The sequence below is a fragment of the Gadus macrocephalus genome, chromosome 1, assembly GCF_031168955.1.
Source record: "Gadus macrocephalus chromosome 1, ASM3116895v1".
Taxonomy (NCBI): Eukaryota; Metazoa; Chordata; class Actinopteri; order Gadiformes; family Gadidae; genus Gadus; species Gadus macrocephalus.
The window spans coordinates 24,288,399-24,312,019 of record NC_082382.1 but is presented as its reverse complement, the minus strand read 5'-3'; the positions used below and the strand labels follow the sequence as shown (position 1 = coordinate 24,312,019).

Sequence of the window (23,621 nt, the reverse complement as noted above, 5' to 3'; positions counted from 1 at the left end):
CACGCAACTAATGAGGAGTTGAGTGAGTGCGAACGTCAAGTCAAGGTGAGAGAGTGAAAGTATTTTTTAGCACACACACACACACACACACACACACACCTCTCTGCGGATGCCCTGGTTCTGCTCCGTCTTGAGGAAGTTGAGCAGGACCTCGAGCAGGGAGGGGTACTTGCGGTAGGGCTCCACCACGTAGCCCGTGCTGGCCACCTGCTGGCCCAGCGTCCACAGCGCCACCTGGTGGAGGGGGCAGGAACAACATTCTGAATGAACACGCCCGAGACATCATGCCTTGCATGGCTGGCAAAAAACTTACCCACCCCATCTTAATAACTGCATCCTATTCCAGAAGCAATACCAAGAAAACATGATATAACAATAACAACACATATACAGTAGGGCTTTGATTCCGTTATTCGAATATAATTTGAATATCAAAAAATAAATCAAAATTCGAACGAATATTAGGCAGCCCTTAATATTGTAACCTTTTATGGACAGGCCAAGAGGGAGAGACGTCGGAGAACCCGACGCAGTCTATTCATAATATTGTAATGACCACGGAAGAGGCAGTGAATGAAGTATTGATTAGACAGCGATTTATTAGAACCCTAATAAACTGTTGGAACACGCAAGACCGGTAACCATAGCAACGCGGTAAACAAACCCTGCGAAGCCCAAAAGGTCTTACTGAAGGCATTTGAAGTTCAAAATATTATTAATAAATGTTAGAATATATTCGAATATTAATAAACAAACAAACTTCGAATATGATTTTTGGGCAAAAGTCAAAGCCCTAATATACAGTCAGTTAAAGCACATTAAACCCTGAAAGGTGTCAGAAGGCTTCCTATTGAGACGTGGGCTCACCTGTCTCTTGGCCAGGGAGGAGGAGTCCTGCAGCATGTCCATGATGATGGGGAACAGCTCGTCCATCCACTTCCTCATCTCCAGTCCACTCACCTGGCAGCGCAGGTGCACGCCAACCAATCAGAACAGGGGATATTTCAGTAAGGTAGCGGAGAACGTACAGCGTCCCGCCCTGTCCTGCCATCAATGGCCCTTAATCCTGCCCTCTCATTGGTCGTTTGATGGCTACTATGCTCATCAGATAATACATCTGAAAGTGCCACAGGTTAGATTCCCGACATACCCTTTCCCTGCCCCTAAAATGAACAATCACCCCTCGATCTCATTTAAATCCTCATTAAATCCTCGAAATCCCCCTTCCTGTCCTGTGTTCAATGAGGCAGTGTTAAACACGGCCTTCCTGCCCGTCCCGTGCGCTCCCATGTGTGTGCTCTACCCTCCTCGGCCGCCGCCTTCACGGCGGGCTGAACCATCGGACCTACGCGGGCGTCCCCCGCACTGCCTCTGCACTGGGGGGCTAGCCCGCAGCTCCTAACCCTGCCCTCCTCCCTCCTCTGAGGGGGGGGGGGCCAGCCCGAGGCCTGCAGCCTCCGCAGACGGACGGACACCTGGAGGGTAGGGGGGGGGCTCAAGGCTCAAGGTCAAAGGTCACACTAAAGAGATGCTGCACTCGACGTGATGAAATACTTTGTTGACGCTGTAGGGATGAAACCACTTAGACCTGATCGAGAGATATACATTCTAGTATTGATTACTTTACGTTCTATCATTTACCATCAAGGCGTTGAGCGGAAGCCTTCCTCCAAAGAGACTTGCAGCGAGGTGAGACACTTGGTTTATGATCGGGTAATGGGTCGGGGGCATCTGGCCCGAGGATGCCTGACGGGTAGACTGCAGTCTTTGGGGTCTGAACTAGGGATGCACCGAATATTCGGCCACCGAAAATGTTCGGCCGACAACGGCCCAGAACATAATGTTCGGTTTCGGCCGAAGGAGTAAAAAGGCCGAAAATAATACACCGAACATTTTTATTTTTGATTAAAAATAATAATAAAAAATAAATAAAAATTGTTTCTCATTTATTTAAAGAAACATTGTTCTTAAATTATTGCTAGAAGGTCTGCTGGAATGTTCGAAAACGTTCAGTATTAAATAAATATTTTGTATCAAATTTGTCATAGCTTTTTGTTATTGAAAAGCAAGACAAAAAAGATAATAAAGGACATTTAATTGCTTGATTTATGCAATGGGTGAAATTTTAAAGCAAAATTAAAGAAAAACAGCAAAAGCCACATTCGGTATTCGCTTTCGGCTTTCGGCCAACTGTTTCAGTATATTCGGTTTCGGCCAAGAATTTTCATTTCGGTGCATCCCTAGTTTGAACCAAGTACCTTTGGCTAATGGTCAAACATCCGTGCCACCGTGCTATTCTGCTCCGAGGAGCTCAGATGAGGTGTTGGTAGTTCTGCTAGGCAGCTGAATGTACAGGCTAACACCGTTCAACCTGGTGACCGGCCAGAAGCTTCTGGTCATCAGGTGCTTCAGTTACACTCAGTACAACAGCTGCTGTCATGACTGAATGTAGCTCCATTAATCAGGTCATGATGCCCAGGTGGGGGTACGGTGGCTCGCTGAGAGATGCCCAACCTCCCTCTGGCTGTAATGAATGTAGTGTGTTGGGTCTCGTACCTGCGCCAGCTCTCCGATGGTGGCCAGCACGCTGATGACCACCCCGGGGTTGGGGTCCGGGTCCTTCAGCTTCAGGATCAGAGCCTACGACACAACCAGGGACCAGAGGGGGAGAGAGAGAGTCAGAGAGAGGGAGAGACAGAGAGACAGAGACAGAGACAGACAGAGAGAGAGAGAAATTCGAGGGTCAGGGAAGGAGAGATCAATTTAATATCTAGTCATAGAGCTTTTTTCACAGTTAATCACTGTAAGATAAGTTCTTATTGATACGAGTCATGATTAAGGAGGCAGTAATGGCGCCATCTTGGCCAGGAACGCCTCCAGGTAGACTGTGGACATCGGGCATCGATCCCAGACCCTTTCGGCTGAGGGTCAAACACCCCATAATAGACAACCCTGCCTCCGTGTTTACACAAAAGACTCATTCCACAGGCCATACCTAGCCTCGACCCACTGTGAATGAATACGATCCTATGTAGCGACCAGCCAATCGGAGAGGGGAGGGGGAGGAGTCACCTTGAGGATGGGCTCCATGTACGGGCGTATGAGGCGGGGCGCGTTGGAGACCAGGTGTCCCAGCATGCGGGCGCTCTGCTCCTTGTTGCGGCCCACGCCGCTGTGCTCCAGCTCCGTCAGGATCTGGAGCGGACGCAGCACAACACACAGTCACAGCTCAGCTCCTTCACACACACACACACACACACACACACACACACAGGCGCTGGAGGAAAGGTGCTAGGCTGCCCCCTAGAGGCCCATGGGGAGAACTGGTCAGGCACAGAATACAATGTTAGTTTAAAAAAAAGAATACTAAAGGAATTGGAATATAATCCATGCCAAGGACTTCATGAATATATTCAGTATGAATACTGCAGCTGTCCTGCTTCACATTATATCCAACGTGCACAACTTGTAAAGCTCACAAGTAGCACAAAAAAAGATATGATACACAGAGTAAAACCACCCAGAACAATGAGAGCTCAGTTTAAGAAGGAGAACAGTCTTAGGATGGGCGTCCCCGGTCTGAATCAACCAGGCGATGGTGGAAACTTCCCCACACTGCTCTACCGTAGACCTCTAAGGCTGTAGACCTGGACCGCTACAGTAGATCAGGGGGTTTTGGGGGTTTTGGGGATATAACTAAATTGCGATTATTTAGACCAATATCGCGATTGCGATTTAGTATGCGATTATTATTTTTATTTTTTTATGTTCTGTATTATTCACTTAACAAGCAATAAATCATTCTGTAGTATGACCAACGCAACATTGGAAGCAGTCGACATATAAAGGGCTCTTTCCTTACGGCCAGGCCTATGTGTTGAGATGAATTGATGCAACAACTTTATTTTAACCATTGAATTGTAAAAGAAAAAGAAATACAAATCTTACTGATCTCAAGTCATTTACAGTAAAAAATAAAATAATAATAATTTTAATCCCAGCCTTTGCGATTTGCATATGGCGTTCTATTACATGGCGATGTCGGTTAGAACTGGACTAATGGTTCGGCCCTACTCCCCCCCCCACCTGGGTGAGCAGGGTTGAACTGGACTAATGGTTCGGCCCCCCCCCCCCCCCCCACCTGGGTGAGCAGGGTTGAACTGGACTAATGGTTCGGCCCCCTACCCCCCCCCCCCCCACCTGGGTGAGCAGGGTTGAACTGGACTAATGGTTCAGCCCCCCCCCCCCCCCCCCCCCACCCCCACCTGGGTGAGCAGGGTTGAACTGGACTAATGGTTCGGCCCTACCCCCCCCCCCCCCCCCCCCCCCCCCACCTGTGTGAGCAGGGTTGAATTGGACTAATGGTTCGGCCCTACCCCCCCCCCCCCCCCCCCCCCCCCCCCACCTGGATCAGCATCTTGCGGAGGAAGGGCATGACGAAGGCAGGGTTCATGCTGCTGAGGCGTCCGATGGTGCAGATGGCCAGCTCCCGGATCTCAAACACCTCGTCGTTCAGCGCCACGAACAGGGCCTGCAGGTTCTCCGCCTGCGCCAGGTGGGCGTCGAAGCGCTCGTCCAGGGAGGCCAGCACGCAGTAGCGGATGTCCGGGTCTGGAGGGGGGGGGGAGGAGGAGGAGAGGGGGGAGGAGGAGGAGGAAGGGGGGGAGAGGAAGGAGGAGGAAGAGGAGGGAAGGGAGTATGAAGAGGAGGAGGAGGAGGAGGAGGAGAAAGGGGAGGAGGAAGGGGGGGAAAGGAAGGAGGAGGAAGGGGGGGAAAGGAAGGAGGAGGAAGAGGAGGAGGAAGGGGGGAGAGGAAGGAGGAGGAAGAGGAGGAGGAAGGGGGGGAAAGGAAGGAGGAGGAAGAGGAGGAGGAAGGGGGGGAAAGGAAGGAGGAGGAAGAGGAGGAGGAAGGGGGGGAGAGGAAGGAGGAGGAAGAGGAGTACAAAGAGGAGAAGAAAGTGGAGGAGGAGGGGGAGAAGAGGAGGAGAAGGAGGGCAGAGTGGATTTGGAGGGAAAGGAGTACGAAGGGGGGGAGAAAGGGGAGGAAGAGGATGAAAAAGGGAGAAGAAAGGGGTGGAGGAAGTGGAGGGGGAGGAGAACAAAGAGGAAGGAGGAAGAGAGTGAGGAGGAGGAAGAGGAGGGGAAAGAGTATGAAGACGACGAGGAGGAGTAGGAAGAGTAGGTCAGCGGAGGTGGAGGAAGGAGTACAAAGAGTAGGATGATGAGGAGAGAGGGGAGGAGGAGGAGGAGTATGAAGAGGAAGAGGAGGGGGAGGAAGAGAAGGATGAGGTATTTACACCAGGGGATCTTGTATCCAGAGATCACTTGCAGAATGTTCCACTGGTCTGCTCAACAGGCAGACAGCCTGCGCCATCACTTCCTGTATCGTACCCTAGAGCTACAAAACATCACTACTATTTGGTTCATAGCAAGCTCCAGATGTTGGGAGATTTATCGACTGAGAATCGACTACACTCTATATATATTATTATATATATATGCGAGACACAAAGTTCAATAAGATCACTTTCTTTTTCCTTTAATATTAGTTGACTATTATAAACATCAGCCAGCTTGTCTACCGTCTCAACTTTGTAAATGCGTAATTTACTTGGAATATGTGGAATATTACCACTAGTTTATCTAGGGAACAACATTGCTCTCTCTAAAGCTCTGGTGACCCATTGAACATGAGGCTTAATGTGTTTCCTGCCCACTGTGTATCTGTAACTCATTAAGACATCCACATCCAGATTACAAAGTAGGAAAAGAGGAGACGTTCAAACAGGGATAGATTTAAAAAAACACAATATTAAAGGTTGCATCAGCGATGTTGGCCGACGTCACTTCTGTTGGTATTTGAAGCGAGATCCAAAACAAACAAGAGCCAGCTGGCCCCTCCCTTCCGTGTTTCGTGCGTCCAGTAAAAACTATCATGACGAAGCACAAAACCCCACAACACCCACCCCTTGTCGGTGATTGGTTGGAATACTATTTGTTTTGGTTTTGAGTGATTGGTACCATTTCTTTTTGTGTACGATCTCGGAGCACAGGCTGCCTACAGAGGCGCGTTTTGTTTAACAGCCTGCTTATGGGGCGGGCAGTGAGTGAAAGATCGGATGAAAGTGATCATTTATGTTTACGTTTGGAATCGCTGACACAACCTTTAAATGACTCCATCCCCCATGATGCTTTGCGGTACCTGGGTCGGTGATGCCCACCACCAGCAGCTTGCTGAGCACGTCGGCCACCACCTGCACGGCCGTCTGGCTGACCACGTGGCCGCTGATCAGGTGCACCGAGGGGCTGAGCAGGCGCGAGCAGGTGCGCGCCGCCTCCATGCGGACCTCCTTGTGCTCGCTGTTCAGGAAGTGGTCTGCGCAGTGCCGCACGAACTGGGTGAGCGAGTGCCCTGATTGGTCGGGAGGCGGGGACGAGATAAGGGGACGGGAAGGAGGGGAGAGAAGGAAGGGAGAGCGAGAAGGGAGTGAGAAGCGAGAGAGAGAGAGCGAGAGGAGAGAGGAAGAGCCAGGGAGAGAAAGGAGAGAGGAAGAGAAAGAAGAAGAGACAGAGATAAAGGAGAGGAAGAGCCAGGGAGAGAAAGGAGAGAGGAAGAGAGAGAAGAAGAGACAGAGATAAAGGAGAGGAAGAGCCAGGGAGAGAGGAAGAGAAGGAACAAGAGACAGAGATAAAGGAGAGGAAGAGCCAGGGAGAGAAAGGAGAGAGGAAGAGAAGGAAGAAGAGACGGAGATAAAGGAGAGGAAGAGCCAGGGAGAGAAAGGAGAGAGGAAGAGAAGGAACAAGAGACAGAGATAAAGGAGAGGAAGAGCCAGGGAGAGAAAGGAGAGAGGAAGAGAAAGAAGAAGAGACAGAGATAAAGGAGAGGAAGAGCCAGGGAGAGAAAGGAGAGAGGAAGAGAAAGAAGAAGAGACAGAGATAAAGGAGAGGAAGAGCCAGGGAGAGAAAGGAGAGAGGAAGAGAAAGAAGAGAAGGGGCGAGATGGAGCGCAAAAGAGAGCGAGAGCGAGCACGAAAGCAAGAGAGAGAGAGCGAGAGAGACAAAGACAGATGGAGAGCGAGAGAAGGTAAGAGAAAGAGATGAGGGAACAGGCAAAATAAAGAGAAAGTGTTAAACACATGTCTGCGAACCAAAACATTTTTGACATCCCCAAGACAATTTCCAAAAATGTTTGAATGCTTTAACATTCAAGGGTCGCAACAGTCAAGCTAATTATCTTTCCAATTATTGTACAGCTATCCCAGTCTCCCCCGGCTCCTCACCCTCGAACTCGAAGCTGCCCAGGGTGCGCAGGGCCAGGGTGATGCTGCCCACGTCGCTGGCCTCGGGGATGTTGGTGAGGCTGGGCGAGGCCAGCTGGTGGGCCAGGCCCTTGGGCATGCCCGGGTGGCGCAGCGGCTTGTGCATCAGCACCAGGGACAGCATCTTCAGCAGGCCGTCCTGGATGTCCTTCTTCAGCTGGGGGATCTGCCGGCTCAGATCGTACAGCACCGCCGTCAGGGCCGGGCTGGGGGGGGGGGGTGGGGGGGGGTTTATGGTGCGTTTTATTACCCATCCGTCTCGGAGGTCCGAGGACGTTGCCTAGAGACACGCATGAACACGCCCCTTTTTCCCTCGGACGGCGAACTCGCTCGCTCGGTTGGACTCGGAGGAGATCGAGCGAGGATTCCGAGACAGAATTCAAGATGGCTGCGCCCGGTGTGACTTGTAAGTATGAACTGTTTTCATTGTGTTTGGACCGCTTTGGTGGTTTAACTGGCAATTTCAATCACTCGTGTTACTGCAATACCTTACTGCGTCCGTATCTATAAGTAGGCTATAGCCTATGGCCTATAGCCTACTAGAGGGACTCCATTACCCATGATGCAACACAGATCCCTCACGTCTGGCCAGGTTCGGTTTAGGGAAGAACAAGGACTAAGTGTTCCATCAATGAAAATTATCTTTTGGTATTTTCGGGAGTCTTACTCATTTGTTGTCTAGGAGAAAAAAAACAACCGTTCTTTAGACGGTGGCATTTATGTTCGGACCGATAAACTGATTTAAGCACCAAACATTAGGGACGATGATGATGGAGTTTGAAAATGTCAAGTAAAACTATTGATACACGCTCTGTGCCCTTTCAGTGTAAAAGGCATCAGCTCAAAACAGAGAGAGGCACTATTCAAACCAGAGGGCATCGGTACTGTCCTGTGGTACTCTGGTCTGGAGGGGGTACTGGAGGGGGTACTGGAGGGGGTACTGGAGGGGGTACTGGAGGGGGTACTGGAGGGGGTACTGGGGTCCTACCTGAGACCCACGGCCAGCATGGGCTCCAGCAGCTCCTTGATGTCGGGCTGGATGCTGGGGCCCAGCGCCCGGGACAGCATGCTGATGCACGTGAACACCGTGGCGTCCACCTGCATGGTCTTCTGCCTCCTGGGAGAACGCACAGCGGAGAGACCGACATGAAGCGCACAACCATCACGCAACCATCACACGACAATCAGATGACCATGAAGCCGATTCTACCATCACGCAAGGTATAAAGTATAAAAGTCACTGCATTCTATTGAGATCTTCTGCAGCCACATTCACACGCAGGAATGAGGTCTCCTCCATCCATGCTCAGGAACACCCTGACCCTTAGGAATAGAACCCACCCACCCACCCACCCACCCACCCCCCCACCCCCCCACCCCCACACACACACACACACACACACACACACACACACACACACACACACACACACACACACACACACACACACACACACACACTAGGGCTGGGCGATTAATCGAATTTTGATCGCAATTTCGATTTTAGCGTCAAACGATCACAGAATTAACATAATCCATTTTTCCGATTATTTTTATATTGTGTTTTATAGAAAGGGCAGAACAGCTGGATACATATCTGATTATTATTTCAGATTTGAACATTTTCTTTTTGACCATTTTGTGTAGTTATTTAAGGCGAAATTTCTAAGTTCTCAGTTACAACGTCTTTTTTGGGAGAGACATGCGGAATAAATACAACATGTTTTCAAACTCAAAAATAATCGTTTGAATAATCGTGATTTCAATATTGACCAAAATAATCGGGATTATGATTTTTCCCCATAATCGAAACCCCCCCCCCCCCTAACACACACGCGCGCACGCACGCACGCACGCACACGCACACACACACACACACTTAATGTCTTACTTGTGGGCGAAGTCCTTGGGCGGCAGCGCGGCCTTGATGATCTCCAGCACCCTGGAGAGGTAGGGCTGGATCTCCACCCTGACGGCCACCACCAGCAGCCCCAGGGCCTGGAAGGCGGCGGTGCGCTCCTTCTCCTTCTTCAGGCAGGCCAGCAGGTAGCCCATGGTGTCCGCCAGGTACTGGTCTGAGGGCAGGAGGAGGAGGACCTTTTAACACGCCTGGGTTTTAAACGCTCCTCCAGACTACGACAGCTGCTTGGCTGGAGGTTGGATCACCGTGTAGCTGGGCTAGAAGCAACTGACCTGTATATGTGATAATGGCTAGAAGGAATCTACATCTGCAGGTGATTGGGCTGTTGGATCTACCCAGTGGCGGTGGGTCAATAGAGCCCCGACCCCCCTGTCTATTGCAGTGCCCCACCAACATTTTTGATCACCAGCCGCCACTGGATCTACCTGTGACGTGATTGGCTGGAAGGTAACTCTGTGTGCATGCGATTGGCTGATAGGAAAGTACCTGTGAAGGTGTCGGGCTGGAAGGGATCTCTACTTTAATTTGATTGGCTGACAGGAATGTACCTGTGAAGGAGATTGGCTGGAAGGTTTCTCCACTTGACTGTGATTGGCTGACAGTAAAGTACCTGTGAAGGTATGGGGCTGGAAGGTATCTCTACTTTAATTTGATTGGCTGACAGGAATGTACCTGTGAAGGAGATTGGCTGGAAGGTATCTCCACCTGACTGTGATTGGCTGACAGTAAAGTACCTGTGAAGGAGATTGGCTGGAAGATATCTCCACGTGACTGTGATTGGCTGACAGTAAAGTACCTGTGAAGGAGATTGGCTTGAAGGCAGCGAGGCGGGGCAGCAGGTTCAGTATGGTCATCTGGATCAGAGGGTTCTTGGTTGTCCGGTACTTCAGCACCCAGCGGCACACCTGATCCATGAAACAACCAGAGGGTAAACACTAGGGCTGGGCGATTGATCGCGATTTTAGCGTCAAACGATCACAAAATGAACATAATCTATTTTATTTATTTTTTTAGATCAGCTGGATACATATCTGTTCATCATTTTAGATTGAAACATTTTCTTTTAGATAATAATAAGTTCTCAGTTACAAAAATTTAAATCGGACAGACATGCTGAATACACACATGTTTTCAAACTCAAAAGTAATCGTGATTTCAATATTGGAGCAAAATAATCGTGATTATGATTTCTTTCCCATAATCGAGCAGTCCTAGTAAACACACTCAGTATCCCCAAGTGTTCACTTGCATGAATAGAAGTTTACAATAAACAGCCAAACTCATATTAATAGTATAACCAAGCTGTAATGCATGCCGGAGTGTACAGTTTATCATAATAGGTTCCTTGACAAAGCGTTGTTCTGTTTGTGATGCCTGTAAACACCACCGGCAGCTACCCAAAACAGAGCTGACAGCACGAGCAGGAACTAGGCCCGTGTAAACCCCATGTCACACCAGCGTAGGCACGTACACCTCGTTTATGGACTGATGCTCCTACACCTTGTTCAGGTACTAATTCACCTACACCTTGTTTACGTATTAATACACCTACACCTTTTTTTCCTGCTAATGCACCTAACCTTTGTTTACGTCCTTATGCTGCTGTGGTTCACTGGTTACCTGTAGAACACGGTAACATCCACCGTGTATCCACCTCTGTTCCGGTAACCAGTGAACCATACCAGCATAAAACAAGGCAGGTAAACAAGGTGCACGTGGATATACTGGTGTCGTGGTTCACTGGTTATATGCAGAACAAGTTTCCACCCATCCTGTGTTGGGTGAGGTTTCCAGTCGGGTCCTCCTACATGTGGACGTTCTGTAACCCGGCCTCCACCGGCTCCACCCCCGTACCCCCACCCACCCGCCGGGCGCCCCCACCTGGTCGAAGCGCTCCTCCATCAGCTCGCGGCAGTAGCGGCTCTCCACCAGGGAGTTCTTGGCGACGGTGGGCGTGGCCCCGAAGCTGAGGAACCCCTGGGGGGAGCTGTAGCCCAGCAGCCCCAGCAGGGCGTTGGTCTGCTGCGGCTGCACCGACTGGAAGCTGGTGAAGGGCGTGATGTGGCGCGGCTTGGTGCCGAAGCCCATCATCTCCTTGCAGTACTTGTCGTGGACCAGCTGCTGCTGCGTGATCTCCTCCATCTCCTCACGCATGCGCTGGGGGGGGGGGGGGGGGAGGGAGGAGAGGAGGGGAGGGGGGAGGGGAGGGGAGGGGCGAGGGTGTCATGTTGGCGGGTCCCGCACAAAGAGTCCCTTATGGGTGATAGCTTGTGATATGGCTGACATTGTTGGGACTATAAGGTCGCTTTGAACATAAATATGATGTAAAGTAAAAGGATAAGTAATAATCATGGCGCATCCTAGCATTATAGATACTTGACACTTGACCGCACAACTTAAATTAAAATTCCTCAAGCTAGGGTTGTGAAAGGCGCCAGAGAGTCGTTTTAATTTAAAAATGCTTTCATCCAAAGGAAAATATATAAATTATCAGGTAGGGGTCGAGGCGTCCAACTCTAGGCTGACTACAAGTAGACTGGGGAGACATTCGGGTTTGAACCCAGGACCTCTGTTCTGGGGGCCCTGGCGTCCTCAGTGGGGGGCCTCACCTCCCCCTCCATGCTGCTGATGCGGACCAGCTCGTTGAGGATGAGCAGCGCCCCGTGGACGCGGTCCTCGCGGTTCATGCCCTTCTCCTTCACCAGCGTCTCGTCGAAGCCCTTCTCCGCCTCCTCGAACGTTTGCTGTCAACGAGACGAGGTGGTCGGCTCCAACTGATATCATGAACAACGCTCGCTTTGCTTTAAATGGATCAGGTGGTTAACCAAATACATTTTCTAAAATCATTCACGTTTCAAACAGTAGGACATGTTTAGGCTTAGCAGTACGTACTCCCACTATCTCTGATCAATGCAGGACATGGACAAACACACAGGCAATGTTTTATCTGGCCAAAATACTACAACACACAAAATGCGCTCTGAATGCCAATTCCCTGCATCTTCAGGAAAGCTACAAAGTCATACACGTGTCTCCAATGACATAACATCCCAGTATCTATTTTGAATTCACGTTGTGGCCCATTGCTGTGCAATGATGACACCTTTATGCCCCGTCTGGGATTAATACAGCAGAGCTCACAACCTTATCCCAGTCCTACATTTGTCTCAGAACCACAAAACGAAAGCCTTAACAGGGCAACGATCGTCAGAATCCCCCAGCCAGAAGCAGGGAGCCAGGGGGAGTAAGAGCCTTTGGGACTGTGGTTCTTGGGATCTGTCGGTCTCAGGGTAAAGGGGTCTGGGGGGTATGGAGGTCTGGGGGCCGGACCTACCTTGTACCACTGGGGCTTCTGCATCTCCTTGGTCTCGCGCTGGGTGGTGAGGATGAGGCAGGCGCGCAGGGCCGACACGGCCCCCTCGCGGATGGCCTGCTTGGGGTCCCACACGGCGTAGAAGATGTTGTCGAAGAAGGGCTGCACCTGCTGGAAGAAGAAGGTGGGGGCGCTGACCGCCAGCTCCCGCAGCACCAGCACCTGGGGGGGGGGAGAGGGGGTCACGCTGTGGTCCTGATGGTGCAACACAGGCCCGTTCACATCAATGACCCCCAGTGTTTAACCCATAATGATGCTTAACCCCTGACCGATCCGTGATGACATGTGCGTGGATTTGCTGAGGAAACGACTGAATCTTGAGATTTAAATCTACTTAATCAGAATCTACTGAATCTGCTTCAGACCTTCGAGAGACTTTCTTAAGCCATCTCTCAATACAGAGCAAGACCAAATCACAGACCAGAAGCAGTTCTGCCGGTTGGAGCAGTCAGGGCACTAGTCAATCAACATTAGTTTGTGAACTTCTGCTATAAAACTTTAAAACATATTTTTGTTCGCTGTGATTAAGAAATCTACAAAACCTTGACTCCCACCAATAATCACCAATTAAAAATCGATGATGTGTTCCAACTCCTTTAGCTACTCTGTCCAGTCGGTCTGTTTTAAACTTGATTCAGCAGTACTTTTACAGTCACCTTACTGGGCCACTTTATAATTTATACTGTTTATACTGTTTATACCGTTTGTCCTTACTTCAGAAACTATTTTATTTTCCTTAGCACTACTTTGTATTTTTCATTGTAATGTATTATATCCTGTGTTTTCCACCTCTGCTGTGATGTAACAAAGGAATTTTCCCTCGGGGGATCAATAAAGTTGCATCTATGTTGTATCTGATATCTATAGTATGCTTTTATGCGTCAGCCTCACCTGGAAGTGACTGCGGACATGTACACACACACACACACACACACACACACACACACACACACACACACACACACACACACACACACACACACACACACACACACACACACACACACACACACACACACACACACACACACACACACACACACGCCTGCTAAAAGACAGTTGTGACGTAAACACAACTCAAAGCAAACACGATCGAAACCCGTTTGTGACGTCGACCCCGGCGTGGTCACGGCGCTCAACTCACGGCGGCGTGGCGGCGGCCCTCGTTGCGGTCCGCTCCGAGCCACTCCAGCGCCCGCTTCACCTCGAACTCCACGTACTCGGCCGTGAAGGTGTCCCCCGCCATGGACAGGTGTCCCATGGCCTTGGACGCCATCTCCATGACGACGGGGTCGCTGGAGGGCAGCAGGTTTCGCAGGTAGTTGGCGAAGCGGCTGATCCTGGTGGCGTTGCCTCCCTCCACGCCGATCAGACTCACTGGGGAACGAGCCGTTGATTATTAGTCCCGTTAGACCGCGATGTCCCAACATGTCTCAACCGTCAACACATGAGCTCATGTAAGCTTAATGGCTTATTTAAGGGGTCTATGGAGAGTCGAGTGGTTAGGGTCTCCCAGCCGAAGGGATCTGGGTTCGAACCCCCAAATGTGAGCAGTTTACTTGAAGGCATGCTGAGCAAGATGCCAGAACCCCCATCTTCACCTTACAGACATGCACGTGAAAATGTTATTTGGATAGAAGCCGCGGCTACTAAATAGTAAAAATGACCTTCTAGTATTTGAGGGGATGACGGTGGATGGTTTTGAGTCGGTAATCGTACTGGAACAGAGACTTACCGATGGCGAGAATTCCTCCTTTCTTCTCGTTCACATCAGAGCTGGACACCAGCTCGAAGATGTGGTGGTTCAACTCATCGTAGAACGTAGTGGCTTCGTCCTGGCTCAACTGAGTATGCATAAAAACACAACACATACAGCATCAGCGATGTGACAGCATCTGTCAGAGACGATAGCATGTGCCTAGACAGGGACCGCGTCGTGGGCAACACCAAACTCAGGTAGAAGACGGATGAATTGTGTGTCACTCACCTCTCTGAGCTCTGTGGTCACGTAATGCTGCAAGTCCTTGGCAGACTTGGCTCTGGTGTCTTCATTCCGACTCTTCAGCCCGCTGACGAACTGCTGCAGCACGGTGGCTGTGCCCGACATGACCACCATGTCGACGGCCGGGTCTGCAAGTAAACATGGTGTGGTGGGAACAGCGTAACGCAGAGGAGTGATCGTGTGCAATGGTCAACTATAAAATGCAAATCAAAGTAAGAATGAAACAATAAAGATCATTGATTTAGCAGCCTGCTGCTACCCAATGTTGTTGTACACATGCTAACGTTACTGTCAACACTCGCTAGCTCGGCAGGTCAAATGTCTCGAAAACAGGTTTACACACGACCCCGGGGTGTTGGGGTTTAATGTTCCTGGTGTATGTAAACAGAGTGCAAGATGTCTCGTAGTCCAACGGGAGGAATTGAGTTCCCAGGCGTCTGTCATGCCTGCATGGCTCAGGTGAGGTTAGCATGAGCTAACGTAGCCTGCATCCCTGCTAGTCGCTCCAGTGTCAATGTAGTGGTCTACTCTGTTGCAAAAGTTGTCAACCGCCGTTTATCACTTACGTTTTCGATTTCTGCGCCACTTAATCTATATTCATCAATCTCTGCAGGCTGTCTGTCATCGTACAGCGCTAGTTTGACTCGTGAGCTTTCTACCAGAGGACACCGTACTGGGTGGCTGTTGTTGTGTTCGGGCTCCGCCGGCTGCGTCCGTGCGGCGTGTTCGAGCAGCTCGAGTTGCGCTTTCGGGCGCATACTTTTGTACAAAGATAACGGAATGGAGGGAATCCACGTTTTGGTTGCAACTTTTAAACAATGCTGTGATTTTTAAGTTTATTAAAAATATATATGGATATAAGTGCTCAGAAACGCTCCTTAGAAAAAATATTTAAAATGAATGTAGGCCTACATTACATTTCATTATAAAACAATGATATAGCAACCCCATAATAAATTATAGCCATAGGCTATTTGAGATAGGAGAACTCATGGAAACAAGATAGATTACCAACTTCAACTCGGTTAAAGGCACCCAGTGCAACTTTCGAGGCTTAAAAATAAACATTCAATTTCTAGTCTTTTTTACACGTAGTAAGTTTCAATAACTCCATACCATTACATACCGACATTTAAGCAGCAAAGATGAGACGTCGTTGTGTGGTGAGAACTGATACAAAATCGATAACAACAACAATGCCGCCATTTTCTTTATTTTTTGTAACCTACAATAAATAAAGCAGGCTTCCAGTCAATGGAAAAATGGCTTCTCCCCACCCGGCGATTGTTGTTGTTTACGATTTTCTATCAGTTCTCACCACACAACGACGTCTCATCTTTGCTCCTTGAATGTCGATATGTAATGGTATGGAGTTATTGAAACTTACTACGTGTAAAAAAGACTAGAAATTGAATGTTTATTTTTCATTGAATGTTTACATAAAGTTGCACTGGGTGCCTTTAACACAACTCCGCACACAATTTCAACCTCACCTAGGTATGCATAAAGCAGCACACCCCTGTCACTGATGTCCCATAAGCTCGGAGCGCCCTCTAAAGTACTTCAATTGCCAACGACAGTGAAAGACCATTTATGTGTATCTGTGAACTTCTTTAGAACAAACCGCCATGTCATGACCAGTTCCGCCTCAAGAGGGAGACATAGCCCAAGGATACGGGCGTGATTTGATTGAGATGTGTTTTTGCGGGGGGCCGTTCAAACGTAACGTTTGTTGCTAATGCACACTGAAATTAAGTCTGGCTGTTTAATTATAGCTCTTCAAGTTCGACATTTACCACCGTGCAGAAGGCTACAGCGATTAGAGTCCTCCAGCAGAATCAGATGTATCCTGTTTAAATGTCAGAACACTTTTTTCCTCCCTTCTCTATCATTATAATCATCATCATTTATATTACCATTTCCCCCATCATTAGCCATAATCATGCTTAAAGAAAGGTTTCATCCGACACACGCAGGCTTTTACTGACTCAAATAACAGACTGATCAGCCTCCTTGTTTTATTTTCCCTGTCCATAAAAACCGAACTTCAAGTAGGCCCAAGTTGCACTCCAGTGTTTAGCGCTGTAGCTGTTGGACCCCGTGCAGTATGACCAAACAACATTCCTTCTTCCTCAGCAGCATTGCTTGGGCCTTAAGTGCCGCTGATGTGTCGCAATGGATGGCACTCAATAACAAAACCGTTCACTGTCCAGTCTCATTTGGCATCCACCAAATACCTTCGCCCTTCCAAACAACCGAAAGCATTAACCTTAAGACTGAGTGATGTGTTTGCATAATCAAAGGTCATGGCGTCCATTTGCGCATATAAAGAGAGAGAGGGGCGGTGAACTCATAGTGAGGCACTTTATTTAGCTCATGCCTGCTCTCGGAATCAGCAAATACGTCAACGGTAACACTTTTGGTTTGCAATCCAACGATAAGACTTTGATTTAACCAACTCCAACTGCAGCTGAACCCGACTTTCTCTTTCAAGTGGCTCCCTGGGTGTGTGAAAATCCCTTTATCTGCATTCAGGGCTAATGGCTACCCTGCATTCTTATCTGCACTCTGCGAGAGGACACAGATAACCTGGACTTGAACCCAAGATGTTGCAAAGAAGTCAGTAACTATAGAGAATCAAACTTATTTTTATGTGAGTGTTGCAATATTTATGCTGAAATATCGCAAAGAAAATTCCCCCCCTGAAATAGCCAACTGAATAAATGTCTTGCTGTTTGAGCGTAGGTGTAATGATGGAGTCGAAACGTCTCCAAAACCCTTCCTGTGTAGGACACGCTGACCCACGGGCCCCAGACGATTCGTCTGGAGCTGAGCTGTTCTTTATTGGAACACTCATACAATAGTGATGGAGTGTGAGCGGAATCGCTCCAAGAGTACAATTGGAACACATCCTCAGTTGGCAACCAAATAAAGCATTAAAGGGAATACTTTTCTCTCAAACAAATCCACGCACACAAATGCAAACTTGTCTGCAGAATGGTACACAGTACACAGTCAGGCCAGACTTTGTGGTTTTGGGTCTCGATGAGCTTACCTGAGACATACCTGGCCCAGGTGTTCTCCAGACCCCACCCACCTCCACCTAGAAGCCCAGGCCAATCCCTCAGCCAGGTAGGGCTTAGCCTCCAGGCTCCTGTAGTTTGTTTGTGCTGTTCGTGAGTGTAGCCCCCCTCCCTCCCGTGGCTTAATGTGCGGCAGACCTCTTTGATGGTGTTCGGGTGGAAGCGGCTGTGCTGCATGAACAGGTGTAGGTGGGCCAAAGCCGCGTGTACAAACAGGCCTGTGGTGTGTGTTTATGAACAGAGCAGCGTGCACGTTTAACGGCCTCATGTAATGCACACATAATATGCACCCTTCATCTGGGAATATTTTGGATGTGTGTGCGAGTGTTTGCATGTCTGTGTCTTTGAGTGTGTCTGCGTCTGCGTCCGTGTGTGTATGCGATTGTTTGCATGTCTGTGGCTGTGAGTGTGTCTGCGTGTGTTTGAGTGTGTCGATGTGTGCGATCGTGTAGTACTGCGGTTGAAGCTATACCCAGTCTATAAGTCATGGGTTTCGGCAGGGAGCGGTCCAGCTGTGTGCTCACCACGGGGGCAGAGGAGTGTACCGAGAGGGGTTAGATTAGAGAGAACAGGTGCGAGAGGGTAAACATTACCAGGTGGTGTGTTTGGCTACCGGGAGGGTCACTCTGTTGATAATAACGTCCCCGTCTCTCCCCGCTTCCAGCCATCTCTGTGTCCTGGCCCTCCCCACTGGCACGTCAGACATCTCTCCCTCTATCTCTATTTCTTATTTCATTGATTCTCTTTCTCTCTCTCTCTCTCTCCCTCTCTCTCGCTCTCCCTCTCTCTCTCTCTCTCTCTCTCTCTCTCTCTCCTTATGTATCCCTCTCTCTCTCCCCCCCCTCTCTCTCTCTCTCTCTCTCTCTCTCTCTCTCTCACTCTCTCTCTGTCTCTCACTCTCTCTCTCTCTCTCTCTCTCTCTCTCTCTCTCTCTCTCTCTCTCTCTCTCTCTCTCTCTCTCTCTCTCTCTCTCTCTCTCTCTCTCTCTCTCTCTCTCTCTCTCTCTCTCTTGTTCACCTTGTCCCTCTTTATATGAATTCCTATCATTATCTGTCCTGCCTTCCATCTGTTTCTCTCGGGCTCAAATTTCAATGCAAAGTTTCAGGGATGTACTGGCATGCTGTCAAGTTTTATTGGCATGAAATGACACGGTGACTGCTGCCAAATCAAACGTATGTACATGTGGTAACATAACATTATCATTATGATTCAGGTACCTAATAAATTATATATCATAACACTCATCACTCATCCAGGCTCACACAATATACACAAACACACACACACACAAATCTGATATCTCTCTTTATTTATCTGTCTCTCCATCTTGCTCATCCTCTCTTCTCCATTTCTCTCTTGCCCTCTCTCTCTCTCTCTCTCTCTCTCTCTCTCTCTCTCTCTCTCTCTCTCTCTCTCTCTCTCTCTCTCTCTCTCTCTCCCTCCCTCCCTCCCTCCCTCCCTCCCTCTCGCTCGCTCTCTCTCTCTCTCTCTCTCGCTCTCTCTCTCTCGCTCTCTCTCTCTCTCTCTTTCTCTCCTCTCTCTCTCTTGCTCTCTCTCTCTTTCTCTCTCCCTCTCTCTCTTTTTCAGATAGCCATCCTGTCCCGACACGCTTCGCAGGCCTTATCGTCGAGTGAAAGACAGACAGTGGGGTGCTCTTCGTCACTTTCATCGTCTTCCTCGCTGTCATCGCTTACCTCACCTCCAGGCTTTCCCGCTCTTTCCACTGAATTCCTCTCGCTCGCCCATCCGATTTGCGTTCTGTCTCTCCACTCAGTGATCCTCCACTAAATGTTTCCCCCTCGGACTCATTCTGCCACTCTGTTCATCGCAGAGCTGGAGAGAGCGACAGAGCGAGAGAGAGGCACAGAGAGAGTGGCAGAGAGTGGGTGAGGAAGAGAGGGGGAAAGGGAGAGATATAGCTAGGGAGAGGGGGGGGGCATTTCACTTCCACAGGCTGGGTTCGATCCCCAATGTCGGCAGCCTTCCAATTGGCATTGATGCCATCCCCTGCCTGCCATCCCCTGCCTGTCCGTCCACACCAGAAGCGAATTGAGCGACCAAATCGCCGGAAGTCATTCACTTTCTATGGGCAAGAGCGACCAGAGCGACCAAAGCGACCAACGCTACCAGCGGCCAAAGTTGAGCGACCAGAGCGTCAAAAAGAAGTTGAAAACTTTTTAACTTTATGCAAATGACTATTATTCGCTTCAGCGACCAAACACTGACAGCCAATCGGAATGTAGACGCTCTTCGCTTGCGTGGATCCCAGGGAACATCGGCAGGCACTTTGGTTCCTACCTACCTTTATTCACTCACTGAACAAAATGTCGGCTGAAGTATAATCGCGGCTGTAACTGGGCACCCGGTGTTGTACGAACCCACCCTTTTTCAGTTCAGAGATCGAAACGCCATAGTGGTTTGGATATCAAGTGATGATAAGCGGGAGTATTTATAGGCTACATCTAGAACGTTCGTATTTAAGCGGGAATCATTATAATTTGCTCTGCATGCCACCAATCTAACCAACCAATCGCGTGTAGCATGCTTTAAACAAAACCAAAATAGTAGGCCTATTTGAAATCGTCACATAAACAAACTAATCGACAAGACGAGGGATAAATGACAAGGGATATATCTCTTGTCTTTTATCCCTCTATTCCCCACTATTCACGGAGCCTGAGGTGAATAATTTTTAATTAAATAGTCTAGATAGATAGATAGTCAAGTCTTTATTAATACCAAACGACACAAATCGTCGGGAATCCATTTAGGTGGTTCGTCCCACACAGGACAGTAGCCTACAATACCACACAGAACAAGTCTGACTGGATAATACACACAATACATCACATTAAAACTAGACACGCGTTGATAGATAGATAGACAGAAAGGCCTAGATAGATAGATAGATATGTTCCATTATTTGCCTTGCGGAGCCAACCAGTCCTGTGCACGTATGCAAATTAGCCATGTGTCCCAACGTCTATTTGTTTTGAATGCGACGAATGAGTGCAGATCATGATTTGCAGATCCAGATCAGTGAAACATATTTTAACTATTACAGCACGCAGGGTTTTTTGTTCTCGGTTGTAATTAGCCTACATTTTAAGATTTTTTTTATATTGGGGGGAATCACTGTCCTACTTGTTGTCGAAGCACTTTATCGAACAAGCAAAACCGTCTCGGCAATATGGCCAAGGTGTATGGGAGAGTTCACTATTTGATGTGGCTGTCTGTAGGGCCTACTAAACGCATACGGTTCCTTTAAATGCGTCTGCATAATTGAATTGTACGTCATGAGCGACTTGAGCGACCAAAGCGAACAGAAAAATTCGCAGCGAAACTTTGTGAGCGACCAGAGCGTCTTTGACGCTTTGGTCGCTCCTGGTGTGGACGTACAGTTAGTGTGGTGTATCTGGCTTTCTGCACTGTAAGCTGCAGGCTTTAAGGATTCGGTAAAAGGCACGGCTAAGTGACTTAAGAGTTAAAGCAACCCCATCACTTCACAAACCTGAGCACCTCCTCTATCAACCCCATCACCTGCCAAACCTGATAACCTCCTCCGTCAACCCCATCACCTGCCAAACCTGATAACCTCCTCCTTCAACCCAATCACCTGCCAAACCTGATAACCTCCCCCTTCAACCCCATCACCTGCCATACCTGATAACCTCCTCCGTCAACCCCATCACCTGCCAAACCTGATAACCTCCCCCTTCAACCCCATCACCTGCCATACCTGATAACCTCCTCCGTCAACCCCATCACCTGCCATACCTGATAACCTCCTCCGTCAACCCCATCACTTCACAAACCTGATAACCTCCTCCGTCAACCCCATCACCTGCCATACCTGATACCCTCCTCCGTCAACCCCATCACCTGCCATACCTGATAACCTCCTCCGTCAACCCCATCACCTGCCATACCTGATAACCTCCTCCGTCAACCCCATCACTTCACAAACCTGATCACCTCCTCTATCAACCCCATCACCTGCCATACCTGATCACCTCCTCCGTCAACCCCATCACCTGCCATACCTGATAACCTCCTCCTTTAACCCCATCACCTCCCAACCCTGATCCCCGTCTTCGTCAACCCCATCAACTCTCAAACCTGATCCATCCCTCCATCTACGTCCGTTCCATCCATCAATCAATTCATCCTCATAAACCCGCCCATCCATCTATCCCTCCTCCTTCTCTCCCTCATTCCCTCATCTGTCATCATTCCCTTTCCCTGGTGTACCACTGCTGGTGGTGCGCCTCAGATTCCAGGGGAGGTCTGGGGGAGGCAGGCTGGGAGAGGGGAGCATCTGGTCGGGGCTGAGGTCGGTGGTGGTGGGTCTGGTTCCTGGTCTGAGGCTGAACCCAGCTGGATATGCCCTCTCTCCCTCTGTCTCTGTTCCCACGCTTTTATTAATATCTCACCCAATATGCATGAATTCATTCATTCACACTGCACGCGCGGCAGCGGTCATGGTCGGTTAGTGAAGACATGAGGAGCCCGGAGATTGAACTAGCAAGCCTTTAGTTCCCAGATGATAAGATGACTCTCGCACTATACTCAATATAAAATATACTCTCCTCTGCTCGAATCTACTTTACTCTAATGACTTCTCAGATTTGACTACTGATATTCATGCTACTTACCACAATTCTTCTCCTCATGCTTAGAGTATTATAACTAAGCCTAGCACTACTAATGCGTGTGTGATGATACATATCCTTATGGGTTTCTGACACGTGGGCTGATTTCACTTCAGTGCTGTCAAGGTTTCATTCTGCTCAGTACAGCTAAACCGCCATGGGTCTATGGTCTTCCTGCCCCCCCCCCCCCCCCCCCAATCACTTCAGAGGCGATGTCCGGGTAGAGGACGGGCAGATGGCTCCGGGCCAATCAGCCGATTCAGCTGAGGAGCTCTCCGGAGGATGAAAGGGTCTGCTGAGGAGGAAGAGGAGGAAGAGGAGGAAGAGGAGGAAGTGATGATGGTGCAGCGGGCTCTGCTGTTCAGTCAGAGACAAGATGAGATCCTGACACAGGACCTGCCTGTTAGACCCACCGCAGAGAGACCAGCCACAGAGAGACCCACCACAGAGAGACCAACCACAGAGAGACCAGCCCCAGAGAGACCAGCCCCAGAGAGACCCACCACAGAGAGACCCACCGCAGAGAGACCAACCGCAGAGAGACCAGCACCATAGAGACCCACCACAGAGAGACCAGCCCCATAGAGACCAACCACAGAGAGACCAACCACAGAGAGACCAGCAACAGAGAGACCAGCCACAGAGAGACCAGCCACAGAGAGACCAGCCACAGAGAGACCAGCCCCAGAGAGACCCACCACAGAGAGACCCACCGCAGAGAGACCAACCGCAGAGAGACCAGCCCCATAGAGACCCACCACAGAGAGACCAGCCCCATAGAGACCAACCCCAGAGAGACCAACCACAGAGAGACCAGCAACAGAGAGACCAGCCACAGAGAGACCAGCCACAGAGAGACCAGCCACAGAGAGACCAGCCCCAGAGAGACCCACCACAGAGAGACCAGCCCCAGAGAGACCCACCACAGAGAGACCAGCCACAGAGAGACCCATCACAGAGAGACCAACCACAGAGAGACCAGCCGCAGAGAGACCAGCCCCAGAGAGACACACCGGGTCACAAAGAAATGCAAAAACACACTCACACATACGCAACACACACACACACACACACACACACACACACACACACACACACACACACACACACACACACACACACACACACACACAATCACCAAAAAAAACTCATACACATACACACACACACATATACACGTACACACACAATCACTCACACACACTCACACACACACGCATAGACTTGCACACACACACACACACACACACACACACACACACACACGCACGC

The 23,621-nt window shown here is 49.4% G+C and overlaps 2 protein-coding genes across 3 annotated transcripts in view; one reads left to right on the top strand and one right to left on the bottom strand.

Moving 5' to 3' along the window:
- Positions 1 to 15,340, bottom strand: part of mtor (mechanistic target of rapamycin kinase) — an 87,033-nt gene extending 71,693 nt beyond the window's left edge. The window contains exons 1-17 of the mRNA XM_060054800.1: positions 15,181 to 15,340; positions 14,600 to 14,742; positions 14,348 to 14,456; positions 13,757 to 13,989; positions 12,574 to 12,774; positions 11,849 to 11,983; positions 11,121 to 11,396; positions 10,036 to 10,144; positions 9,210 to 9,393; positions 8,307 to 8,435; positions 7,280 to 7,524; positions 6,202 to 6,411; positions 4,406 to 4,611; positions 3,073 to 3,195; positions 2,557 to 2,640; positions 868 to 960; positions 100 to 234 (exon numbers count right to left, since the gene is read on the bottom strand). Of these exons, the coding sequence (XP_059910783.1) occupies positions 100 to 234; positions 868 to 960; positions 2,557 to 2,640; positions 3,073 to 3,195; positions 4,406 to 4,611; positions 6,202 to 6,411; positions 7,280 to 7,524; positions 8,307 to 8,435; positions 9,210 to 9,393; positions 10,036 to 10,144; positions 11,121 to 11,396; positions 11,849 to 11,983; positions 12,574 to 12,774; positions 13,757 to 13,989; positions 14,348 to 14,456; positions 14,600 to 14,728 (2,601 nt within the window). The 5' untranslated portion in view covers positions 14,729 to 14,742; positions 15,181 to 15,340. The remainder of the gene's footprint in view (positions 1 to 99; positions 235 to 867; positions 961 to 2,556; positions 2,641 to 3,072; positions 3,196 to 4,405; positions 4,612 to 6,201; positions 6,412 to 7,279; positions 7,525 to 8,306; positions 8,436 to 9,209; positions 9,394 to 10,035; positions 10,145 to 11,120; positions 11,397 to 11,848; positions 11,984 to 12,573; positions 12,775 to 13,756; positions 13,990 to 14,347; positions 14,457 to 14,599; positions 14,743 to 15,180) is intronic.
- The window catches only part of LOC132459247 (tumor necrosis factor receptor superfamily member 3-like), a 276,712-nt gene that overhangs the window by 123,297 nt on the left and 129,794 nt on the right, over positions 1 to 23,621 (top strand). The window lies entirely within an intron of this gene.